Raw genomic sequence first — 12,445 nt, 5'->3', positions numbered from 1 at the left:
ATGATAATGTATATTCCCATTGATTCCATGCTCGGTGATACTGACTTTCTGTTATTCTATTTTCATGTTTCTTTTTTTTTTATTAGTTGGAGAAATGATCTAGATTATGATAATACTCTTTTGTGGGTGATTATTTAGAGAAATGATCTAGATTATGATAATACTCTTTTGTGGGTGATTATTTAGGATTCTACTGAATATAATTCATCTGAAAATGAATTGGATGAGGACTACACATAATCAGTTGAAGATTGCACATTAGAGTCTGAAATCGGGGATGAAAATGAGGCGGGTAATGAGGAAGATTATACCAATGGTGATGGAAGAACGGATGGTAGTGATGATGAAGTTGATGTACAAGCTATAGTTGAAGCTCTGGAAAGCTTTGTTGGGATGCAACCAAAGTCCCATGTTGGAAGATCTAGAGAAAGATCATAGGTTAATAAAAATGGAATGATATCTCCATTGGTATGAGGCCTTTTGGGTGGTTCCAAAAGCAAAACCATGTGGGTTAAAACCCAAAGTGAACAATATCATATCAGTGTGGAGATATCCGGATTCCATTAGTCCTAACAAGTGGTATCAGAGCCATGGTCTAGATCGAGCCGTGTGGGTAGAATCCTCGATACCTAAACGAAGGAGGTGAAGGCTCCCGGTAAAAATTCTTGATTAAACTCTCGAGATGGTTTATGCTCCCAAGTATTCATATAAGGCATGCACTCCAACGCAGTAAGTGAAGTAACCTCGATTGGAGGACGAATAAGGCTTGAGGGGAGGCTCGGACCATGAGAATAATAGTGGAACTTCGTTTGAGGGGAGGATTGTTGGGATGTGACCAAAGTCCCACATTGAAAGATCTAGAGAAAGATCATGGGTTAATAAAGATGAAATGATATCTCCATTAGTATGAGGTCTTTTCATACCAGTGTGGAGATATCTGGATTCCATTGGTCCTAACAAGCTTGTCCATTAAAATCTTGCTTGCATTGTACAGTTAAAAAGAAGTTATAACAGATGAGATAAAACGAAGCATATTTCACCAATATTCTTCGATACACATGAGCTTAATGAAAATGGTGATGTTGATGTCCATCAAATTTTCTAGTGATAATATAGCTGATTTATTCAACAAGACATTACCAACTTCAACATTCAAGAAACCGGTACACAAGATAGTGATGCATTAATTAACAGATCTTAGATGATTGAAATAATTAGAGTATCTATTGTTGTATTTAATTTTTTTTTTCGTTAATGTTTTTTTATCTAATAAGTTTTACTGACAAGGTTTTAACAAGACATCATTCGATTATTTGCATATCTCGGAAATAATTTGTTGAATCATTAATCATTTAAAGAGAAGTATTATAGATAAGTTGTAGATTATTATTGTAATAAGATTTTGAATTAAGATATCATTTTATTTATTATTCAAACTCTGTCAATATATTCTATAAATGGAAGTCTTCAGTCATGAATAAAGTATCCGTATTCATTCTTCTATCTCTATATTCTAATTATCCTTAACAATTTTAAAAAATATTATCTCGACGTTAAAATTCCTTAATTTGAAAACCTAGACAATGTAGTAAATATAATAAATAATATCTCCCGATAGATAAATTTAAAATATTCAAGAGACATTTCTCATTCTATAATTTTGCACCATAAAGTGTTTTTTTTTTTGGGTATTTTATGTGAACAACAAATTATCTCAAGTAACAACACATAAAAAAACGTATTTTTTTAAAATAAAACAAAGCCAGGTGAAGTTTTTTTTAGTCTATTTTATAGTTTATAGCACCCCGATTAACAATTTCTAACTATTCATATACCAAATTGATAAATTATCATTATAGTTTATGGACCAAAAAGAAAGGTTACTTTGATATCTTGTCTATCAATCAAATGAATTTTGATAAATAATCTTTTTGGAGGTTTCAAAAAACGAGACAAAATTCTCTGCTATATTTGATATTTTAAATCATGTTACATTTTGCTCAAACAACTTCCGTTTGTGCCAAATTAAAAAATAAAATGTATCAAATATTATATATAAACAAAATATAATAAATCACAGACAAAACATTTGATTCATATTTTTTTAAAAAAATAAACAATAAATTATTTTAATCGTTTATCGTGCTGAGATTTTTTACAAAGAAAAATAAATATTTGTGATTTATTGTATTTTGTTTATATATAATGTTTCGTGCATTTAATTTTTTAAAATTCATATCAACAACGTTTGTTTGAGAAAAGTATAACAAGTTTTAGGACAATAAATCTATACTATTCTGTTAAGTTTGAGACACTTAGAGTAGCTAATTTTGGTCTCGTGGTCTGTTTTAATAATCATATATATTAATAAAATATTAAAACTTTAATGTAAATTATATATAGTTTAATAGATGGAATCATTGTTTTTTGAGAATTAAGTTATAGGCTCAATTCTTATTGATGTTATTTTTTTATTCTTTTATTTTTCTACTTATTTTTTAATTTATATATCAAAATTACAGTGTAGTCCCTCACTATTTCTTATAATTATATTTTGATCCTCATTTAAATATAAATCAAATTAATTAAAAAAATATTATAAAATCACGCAACGCGTGCGTGGATGCACTAGTATAAATGATTTCGTTCCCAACAAAACCTGTTGGAAACTCCAAGTACAAATCAATTCACAGAAGAATCACTCTTTATTAGAACAAACCAGTTGGCTTATATAAGTCTTACAATGACACAAAAATAGGAAACAAACAGCCTACATTTTACTTGATCTAACAACGTGGTAATTGGCTAATGAAATGGTCAGACTCTACCTACATGTCCTAAATAATAGGAGTTATTAAATGAAACAACTTTGACAACTTCAACAATAACTCTAATGACCCTAACAATTCCTTCCCTAAACTGATTGCAATAATGCTTTCAGTTTATTCGTGGTACCACACATATACCCATTAACTCACGCAACTTTAAGAACATTGACCGACGATTTCGGTTGGGAATAAATCTAGCAAGCGGACTATGTCAAGTTATAATAAATGGATGATGAGTCCAAGTATCGATCCCACAGAGACTAATATTTAATTACTAGAATTTATATCACTTAACTTAAGCTAGACAAAATAAATAAAAAGATGATATGTGGATTATTAATCTAAACTTTAAATAAAATAATTGCAATTAAAAACGACGGATTCAGATATCAAAGGAGGGACTCAAATTCAAATATATAACTAAGACACACAACGGTACCAAACTCTACTATGTTGACACGTGTTAAAATCCAATTAATTATTTAATTCTTGACAATCACGGTGAAATCCCCAAATTTATTTATTAAACGATTCCTCGAGTTAATAAACCTATTTAAGTCTAACAGTTCAATTATTTCTAATTGAATTTAATTGGATTTAAATGCATTAAATCTTTGTGGAATTTCAGTTTTCACCTAAAACCGCACACTGAAACCGAATACTATTTCTAGTCAGTTAAACCATGTGTAGATGACGTCTTTGTTGCTATATTTAATCAATCATCTTCCGATTCGTGATTAATCAACATACATGTAAATAGTTGATCAGGCTATTAACAAGAAATATTAAACTAACATCAATCAATAATTAAAATCTAGAAAAATAAAACTGAAAATAAAACAAATATCAAATAAAATATTGTTTGGCCCTGTTGTGGTCTTAGTCTAAAGAAAATTATTCCATGAATTCGAAATAGAAGTGAAAAGTCATATTTAAGTTCATAGAAGCAAACAAAATAAAGAAATAAATAAGAGGAATTCTCTATGATTTAGACGTGTGTGAGGAATTCCTCCAGCTTTTGTCTCTGTCTTCCTCCCTTCTTTTCCTTCTTCCGCGCTGGTGCTACTTCACAGTAGCTTCTGTTCCTTTCTTCCGCGGTCTTCTGCGCTTCTTTCTTCCTGTACGTTCTGTTCTTTTCCTTCCCTCTCCTTCTGTGATGCCTTCTTCTGTCTCTTCCCTCTATATGCTTCTCTCTTCTCTCCTCTCTTCTCTCCCTTCCGCGCTGGTTTTTTTTCTTTTGTTTTGCGCCGCCTTTCACGTCTCTGACTCTTCTCCTTTTTATTCTTACTCAATGGGCCTCCTTCTTTCTTTCCTTCTAAGCCCATGTCAAGTAAAGAAAATATAAATAAGATATTTATCAAAATTTACATAGATTTTTCAAGATTTTAATATCATCAAGGAATAAAGATATTTTATTTCCCTTCTTTTGATATTTTGTTTCCTTTGAAATCTAGTAAAAATTTATTTTATATCTCAATTTAAACACTTTTTCACTTTTATTCAAATCTAAAATTATTAATTCAATTAAGCTCATAATTAGAGATAAAAATATTAGATAAGGGCAAATATTATAAAATTAGATCCCTAAAATATTTGCAAGATTTGGCCTTATCAAACATATCCAGCTTAAGTGGTTTTTTCATGATTTCTGCAATTTGTTCTTGTGTGACACAGTGCTTCAGCTCAATAACTCCATCTCTAGTCAAGTCACGCAAGAAATGAAACCTTACATCAATGTGTTTGCTGCGTCTATACATGACTGGATTCTTGGATAGCTTAATGGTAGAACTGTTATCAAATAACACAGTAGTACACTTGCCTTGAGAATGACCAAGTTTCTCCAATACTCTCTCATCCACACCCCTTGACAAGCACAAGATGCAGCTGCACAAACTCCGCTTCAGTAGTGGACAACGTAACTACTGGTTGTTTTCTTGAGGACCAGGATACAGCTCCTTCACTGAGTAGAAACATATAACCAGAGGTGCTTTTCCAATCATCTACATCTCCTGCATAATCACAATCTGTATATGCCATCAATTCTCTACTGCCTTCCTTTCGATAAAGGACTCCCAAGTCCATAGTACCTTTCAAGTATCTTGATACCTTTTTTGCAGCTTGCAAATGCAACTCAGTTGGCATTGCATCCCTGTGTTGCTTTCCCACCATGCAATCAGTGCATATTTTGGATGGTGCCTTCAACTGTGGTAACCCTCTCACCATTTGCTTATTTTGTAATGTTCTCAGACCCTTGAAACTTAGATGCCCATGTCTGCAATGCCGAAGATGAGTGTTGTCTTCGAGAATTGTTTGGAAACAAATGGTAGCTGTCGATAGAATTCTTGCAAGCAATATGAACATCATGTTTGCAGACATTGTTGTTTGCATAATAAGTCCGTTCTTGGGATGATAGATTTTACATACTCCATGTTGTGTCAAAATAGCTATACCTCTTTCTTGTAATCGTCCAATATTTAATAAGCTAATTTTCAACTCTGGTATATAGAATACATCAGTGATTACTTGAATAACTCCAGCAATTTGCATTCTTATGTTACCCTTCCCCAACACAGCCATCTTGGAATTATTCCCGAGTGTTACAGATTGTCGAAATTCCTCATCAAGATATGAGAACCACTGCTTATTTGCACACATATGATTGCTACACCCTGAGTCAAGAAACCAGATATCTTCTTTCCTTGATTTACTAAGATCCACATATGACATCAACAACATTTCTTCTTTCTCCTCAAGCTCAGCATAATTTGCTTCCTTCTCCCATTTGGGACACTCATATTGAAAGTGCCCTAATTGATGACACTTATAACACTCAACTATAGCCTTGTTGAATGCTTGTCTACCTCTTCCTTTGCCTCTTCCTCGAGAAGCTCCACGAGCTCGATCGCCTCCTCTGCCACCAACTCTATTATCATATGTAACCTTTAATGCCTGCTCATCTCCTCCATGCCCGTTCATCCTCTGTTCATGTACCAGAAAGCTACTCTGCAACTCATCAATAGTTAAGATGTCTAAGTTATTAGACTCTTCAATTGAGCATACAACATAGTCGAACCTTGATGTCATTGATCTTAGGATCTTTTCAATGATCACCACTTGCTCCATGTTTTCACCATGAATCTTCATCTTGTTTGCTATGATGAGTGTTCAAGCGAAGTACGCATCAACACTTTCACCCTATTTCATCTGTAGAACCTCAAACTCCTTCCGAAGAGCTTGGAGCTGTGATCTTTTGACTCTTGTAGAACCCTGATACTTCTGCTTCATAGAGTCCTAAATGTGCTTGGCAGTGTCTCTATTGAGGATCGTCTCCATAATGATTCGATCAATGGCTTGGAACAGATAATTCTTGACCTTCAAGTCTTTCAGCTTCTGGTCTGTCATTGATTTTTGTTGTGCTTCAGTAAGCTCCACTCCTTCTGCTGCAACAGGAATTCCAGTCTCCACCAAACTCCAATATTCCTTTGAGCGAAGAAAATTTTCCATAAGCATGGACCAATGATCGTAATGGCCATCAAACTTAGGAGTTGCAGGTTGAACGAAGTTATTTTCAGCTGCCATGTTGCTTGGATTCTCACTCTTTCTCTTCTCAAGAAACTGTGGTTTCTTTATAATTAGGCCCTGTGACAGGGCTCTGATACCAGATGTTGGAAACTCCAAGTACAAATCAATTCACAGAAGAATCACTCTTTATTAGAACAAATCAGTTGGCTTATATAAGCCTTACAATGACACAAAAATAGGAAACAAACAGCCCACATTTTACTTGATCTAACAACGTGGTAATTGGCTAATGAAATGGTTAGACTCTACCTACATGTCCTAAATAATAGGAGTTATTAACTGAAACATCTTTGACAACTTCAACATTAACTCTAATAACCCTAACATAACCAATCTCGAACTCCGACTCAACCAAATCTTGGCCCAAACACAAAATATAATATCTATAAATTAATTTTTAATATTTCGATAATTTCTGTTTGACAATTGTTTTTTTAGGTCCTTAATTCCCTATCAGTCCCTCATCTTATTCATATTCCAGATGCAAACCTCCACTTTTGAATTGTCCCTAATGGCTAATCAGTCCTCCATTTTTTGTTTATTTTCCGGATTTGATATTTCCTTTAATTTGAGTGTTAAAATGGATGGAATTTCAAGGGTTAATTCTCTATTTAGTCCTTTGTTTTATCATGCTTTCCCAATTCAATCCTCGTCTTTCCGTTGTCCAGACTTAACCTTTCATTTTATTTAATTTTTCCCAATTTAGGCTTATTTTTTAACTAAATAAAACACGTACACACATAAATAATTTAATATACCCAATTAGATACAATATTGAGAAAACTATATTTTTGTCCTATAATTTGTATTTTTGGTCATATTAATGATGAATTTGCATTTTTATTCTTGTAACTTACTCGTTCTTTTTTCATTTTTGATCATTTTACTGTGAATTTTCATTCTCTCTCATTTTTTACTGCACGGATACCAGTTCTTTTTATTGTTCCAAACCGCACTGACTTCTAGTATAATAGCGATAGTGATGACATAGTAGACAGCATAGTTCACCTGATGAGCCCAAAAATTACCACAAGATCAAACACTGACCAGGAAAATACCTATCGATGAAGCCACGTTTGCAAGGCCATTATCATGCATGGTTACTAAACCTATGAAGCTATCTATGAAGCTTACTGGCAAAAGGAGTACTGTGAATTTGAGCATTGTTGGAATCATAATTTAGCTTGAAGCAGAACTAGCTGCACAAGGAGCTTGAGTGCTGTTATCATTCACAGAAAGGTTAGCACTCATCTATATAATCTGCTATTCAGTAGAATTTGCACTCAAGCTATCCACTATGCCACTTGATATACTAGCTACGTTGGTTCTATCTTCGTCTCGTATTTCAAGATGATCCATGAGTCGACATGCATGAACAATACCGTCGTCAACCTCCCTAAGAACTTCAGCGCTGGGACAAGAGGCTGAACTGCTGCGAGTGAACAATTTTTCCTTCCATCCTCGTGTGCTCCTAGTTAAAGATTCTTTGTACCTGGAAACGGAAAGAAAGAAGGCTTGTTATAAAAATTCATAAAGCCATTCCAAGAAAAGCTCCTATTAAAGTTGGACGACGGACATAGATAGGATCCATCCATAAAGTTCAGTCCACTGCTTTCTTGTTGCTTGTATTTTAATATTTTTATACTTTCAGCTAAGCTGGAGTACAAAAGGGAATATGATTTTAAATTTAGAATTTAAGGGGGATACAATATCAAGAACAATGTTTGATTCTTCGCATACTTCATTGACCATGCACTAACACGAGATTTCAGAGACTCCGAGAATGACTGGAAATCTAACGATCCAACTCTCTCTGGGCTACTCGGGAAAGTCTGGGTAGGAGATCTCCTGTAGGACAAAATAACCTTATTGTGAACAACCAAGAGTATGATCACTTTAAAGGTTTAACGACTCATTTCAATGAAGGAAAAGAACAATATACCTATTGGTAGAGGATATTCCATGTTGATTTGCACCAACAATTGATCCTTGGTCAGATGATGGAAGTGGAACAAGTGAAGTAGAATTTTCTCCAATAGTAAGTAACGAAGAATTTGAGGCAGCTATCCTTACTATATGGGGAGTACTGGAACCATCTCTCTCATTGGCAGAAGAAGCAACCGACGTGGCAGAAGGTCCATTAAGATGAGTGGAAAACACCAAGAAATGTGGATGACCTTGAGCATATGACCTGCTCCTCCGGCCTTCAATCCTAGCAAGCTGACGAGCCCTGCCCATAGCAGCAGAAGTGGCTAAGTGTTGAATAATCCGCTCTTCAAGTTCAGAATCACTCCCACTAATTGCCAACTGCACCAGATGTTCAAGAAAATTTTATGTTAACACGACCAAATATATATTTGAACTGAAGGCACTAATTAGAATAGTAAAAATATGAGTAGATTGAGAAGTGAACAAACATGTTGCAACTCAAAGTCTTCCAGGGTTGGGTGATGAAATATAGAGGTATTTCTAGGTCGGTTTGTTCGCAATTTCCTCTCATGCTCCACAGCATCAAGCAATTCCTGGCTAACAAATAAGCGTACAAGTCCACCTCACAAAATAAACTTTCTGGAAAGATACAGAATCGCAAAGGGAAATCCATGTACCTGGTGGGATCCTTAAAGCTGATAGGTTGCAAGCACATTGGGCACTCGGAGCTTCTCTGGCACCTATAGATATATTTATATACAAATGATCGACAATGTCCAACATCCATCATTTGGTACAGCTTGATAAGAGATGTCCCGGAATAATTCAAATGGTACTGGACCATGCAACAAACATTAAACGATTCTTTATGTGGATGTTTATTTTAGTAAAGAAAGAGTCAATACAACACACAAAGTCCTGTGTGTGTGTGGCGGAAGGCACAACATAGCTAGACTATCATCCTCTTCTAATTTTTCCAGGTGGATCCCTCTGTAATAGAAGGTGATAATATCAATGCCCTTCAATAATGGTATTTTGTCACCGAATTCAATTGATTGCATGTAGCAGGACCATACATGAATGTAATGTCAATATGGGACTATTTGGTAGAAAATGGAATATTGCATATAGTTTTCGCAGGCATGAAAAATCACAATACAATGTCAGGGAAAAGTTGTGTGAATCGCAAGTTGATTTTTGTACCATTCAAGAATGCAATGAAGATGAAACTCATGTTTGCAACTTGTCACCTGCCAAAAAAAAATATAAAAATAATTATTTCAGAATTTGACAACAGGCCAATACCAATCGACAATGCCTGGAGTTATAAGCCTTATAAATACTGTTGAAGGATCGATATCACAAAAAACTTCAAGGCATATGCTGCATGAATCATCAGATGCTTCTTGAACCCCACCCTCCACAAAAGCTGCAGCTGATGTCAAATGATTCTCCGAGTTATTTCCCTCTTCCATCTACCAGAGATAAGGAAATCTTTAATACAATATACATAATTCAAGCACTACTATAAATTGGGTAGCAACATGCACAATATTATCCTTGCACGATATACTGAGCTGATAATTCAACAAAATTAAAACTTTACCAAATTGATATAGTTTCTAAAGATAGAAATAATGCGTGATGTAGAGTAAATTTTTTTTACAGAGAGAATAAAATTCAATAATACAACTTTACTTATCATTCAATCACCTTAAATTAAACTATTTACTTCATTTTCCTTCTTCCTTTCATAAAAGTTTTAATTAGAATCTGTTAATAAATTCAAGACATGGCTCTATTGCAAACAAAAAAAAAACTATAAAATCTTATGAAGCCTCATTTGAATAAGTCAGAGCTAAGAGCACAGAAAAAAGAAAAGGTGAGGTCCAATATGACCGTAACTAAGCTGAAGCCCCAGATATAAAACTTACAAAGGTCATACTCTAACACCTCATGGGCTTGCTATATCAAAAAATCACAACCATAAAACAGTATAAAAGTTCGAAAACCAAACGAAGTGATCCAGCATATACACAGAGAACTATACCTTGAAAACAGCAAAATCAATGATAATTCATATTCAACACGAGGCAAGAAACAAAAACTATTACAAGAAAACTGCAGCCCCCCTAGCAAGGAATTGACCTTCTAAGTGACTAAAACTTTTCCCCATCAAAATCGAATAAAATTCCACAAATTCCCGTTCCAAGAGTCCACGTGCAAAGTTTAAGCATCCCAAAACACAAATAAGACCCCATAATTCAATTCTCTTCCATTTGAAAAAAAAAATACCCAGAAACGATTGGATTGCGTACACAGAACACATAAGAGAGTATATTAATCACCTACAAAAACAGGAAAAAAAACATAAAATTTATTCTACAGTCCATTAAAATTCATGATCGAAAAAAATAATAAAAAATTACCTCAAAAAGACTCTTCCATCCAAATACAATCAAGAAAGATGATAAATCCAGCAACAGATCAAAGTAATTAAAGAACGGATTCGATTACAGGTAGAGTCAAAAGATAGGAGAAAAGGGCAGGAGACAAGATTACATTTTGATGCAAGAATTTGGGTTAAGAGCCGGAAATAGTACAATGGACTTCCCTTTTTTGTAGGTTTATGGAGAATTATATCTCTCCTTTGCCCTTTTTTCTCGTCCTTTTTGGGCTCCTTTTTCTTCTTTTTCTCTTTTTTAGGGAGGAAATAAACTACACAAACTTGATAAATTTCTTGACTTTAGATCTTGATGGCTTTCATATTTTTTAAAAACTACATTATTCCTTAAGACAATATATTATAAATCATGTATTAATAAAATTAATGGCAATAGATAATATTGATATCTTGCACCATGGCTTTATTTATAAGATGGGAAAAAAAGTAGAGTGGGAGTTGATAAGATAGATATTGGTTTGTGTTTTTTTAATTCAAAGCAATGGCATATATTATATATATGTCATAATCTTTTGCATACTTTTATAAAAAATAAAAAATTGAAAACTCCAAGACCAGCATTGTAGTAGCCCGAATTCCAAATTGGGTAATTAACGGAGTAATGGTGATTAAGAAGGTTTAAGGTGTAATTTTTGGCTATGGTCATGATCGGACGGACCGAAGAGGGTTCGGAAGCACCGAAGAGTTCGGACGATCCGAAGTGTAGTTCGGTGAATCCGATCATAGGTGTCAAGTGTTGATCGACACGTCATTTTCCATGCATGTTCGGACGGTCCGAAGTGTATGATCGGAGGATCCGATCATGAGCTGTCAAGAGCCAATGGACACGTAGCGTTCGGACGTTCCGAAGTGTTGTTCGGAGGATCCGAACATGGCCTATAAATAGTGCTCGGATTTCTCATTTGTGACTTGCCAATTTCTTGAGTTTTGCCTCATAGTTGAGAGGATTTGGAAGGTTTCTAGGGTTAGTTGTTGGTCGAGCGATAGCCAAGAGCTGCCAGGAGTAGTAGCGTAGCGGCGCCTGAGTTTCAAGGCAATCGACATCAAAGGGCTGTCGACGGACGAAGGTAAACCCTAAACCTTTGGTAGTACTAGGGAGTACTGGTTTTGCTAGTCGAGCATGGTAGTATTGATTGAGTATGCTTTTGATGCGTAGGCTTGGGCTAGACTTGATTAGCGGTGTTGCGTAAGGCTAGGCTTGCTGTGATAGAGGTACGAAAGTACTATCCGAGATATCCTGGTTGAGTATACATTCTTATATGTGTTGCATGAGTATTTGCTGCATTGTTATATGTCATATGATGCATGCTATTATGTCACGAGTTATGATGCATATTGCATATCATGTTGAGCCGTATCTCCTTCGAGATAGCCTTTACTGTTGAGCTGTATCTCTTTCGAGATAAGCTATATCTTGGGGCCGCTCAGCCCTGTCTTGTGGACGCATGGACACCGAGAGTACACAGTGGCCGACGGGTCGGGAGGGCTTCGGTGGTCCGGGACATTTTAGGTCCACGTCTGTCTTGTAGTGGATTCAGTGACCCAGAGGTTGGACCGCGCGGCACTATCCACTTGGCGCCTCTAGACTGAGCATTTTGAGATCCTTTGTGATTCCTGTTTCTTGACTACCCCGGTATCATGA

The 12,445-nt window shown here is 35.1% G+C and overlaps 2 protein-coding genes across 11 annotated transcripts; both read right to left on the bottom strand.

The window, feature by feature from the left end:
- Positions 1-4,679: 4,679 nt before the first annotated feature.
- On the bottom strand, positions 4,680-6,395 carry LOC140808911 (uncharacterized). The gene has a single exon (XM_073166259.1). It carries the CDS (start codon positions 5,970-5,972, stop codon positions 4,680-4,682), a length of 1,293 nt encoding a protein of 430 aa, XP_073022360.1. The 5' UTR covers positions 5,973-6,395.
- Positions 6,396-7,556: 1,161 nt separating this feature from the next.
- LOC140834027 (E3 ubiquitin-protein ligase RHF2A-like) lies at positions 7,557-11,059 on the bottom strand. Of its 10 annotated transcripts, none has more exons than XM_073198657.1 (8): positions 10,902-11,059; positions 9,679-9,814; positions 9,543-9,589; positions 9,017-9,079; positions 8,828-8,936; positions 8,353-8,717; positions 8,118-8,258; positions 7,557-7,902 (listed from the first exon to the last, which is right to left on the bottom strand). In XM_073198657.1, the coding sequence occupies exons 2-8, from the start codon at positions 9,733-9,735 to the stop codon at positions 7,674-7,676; spliced, it is 1,011 nt and encodes a 336-aa protein (XP_073054758.1). In that variant the 5' UTR covers positions 9,736-9,814; positions 10,902-11,059; the 3' UTR covers positions 7,557-7,673. The 10 variants fall into 10 exon arrangements, with proteins under 10 accessions (XP_073054758.1, XP_073054714.1, XP_073054749.1 ...); XM_073198613.1 differs by having other exon boundaries at positions 9,683-9,814; XM_073198648.1 differs by having other exon boundaries at positions 10,769-11,054.
- Between the last annotated feature and the right edge of the window lie 1,386 nt (positions 11,060-12,445).

Source organism: Primulina eburnea, chromosome 1 (assembly GCF_022965805.1).
Source record: "Primulina eburnea isolate SZY01 chromosome 1, ASM2296580v1, whole genome shotgun sequence".
NCBI lineage: Eukaryota > Viridiplantae > Streptophyta > Magnoliopsida > Lamiales > Gesneriaceae > Primulina > Primulina eburnea.
The sequence above is the reverse complement of the archived record's forward strand: the minus strand, read 5'-3'. Positions and strand labels throughout refer to the sequence as shown.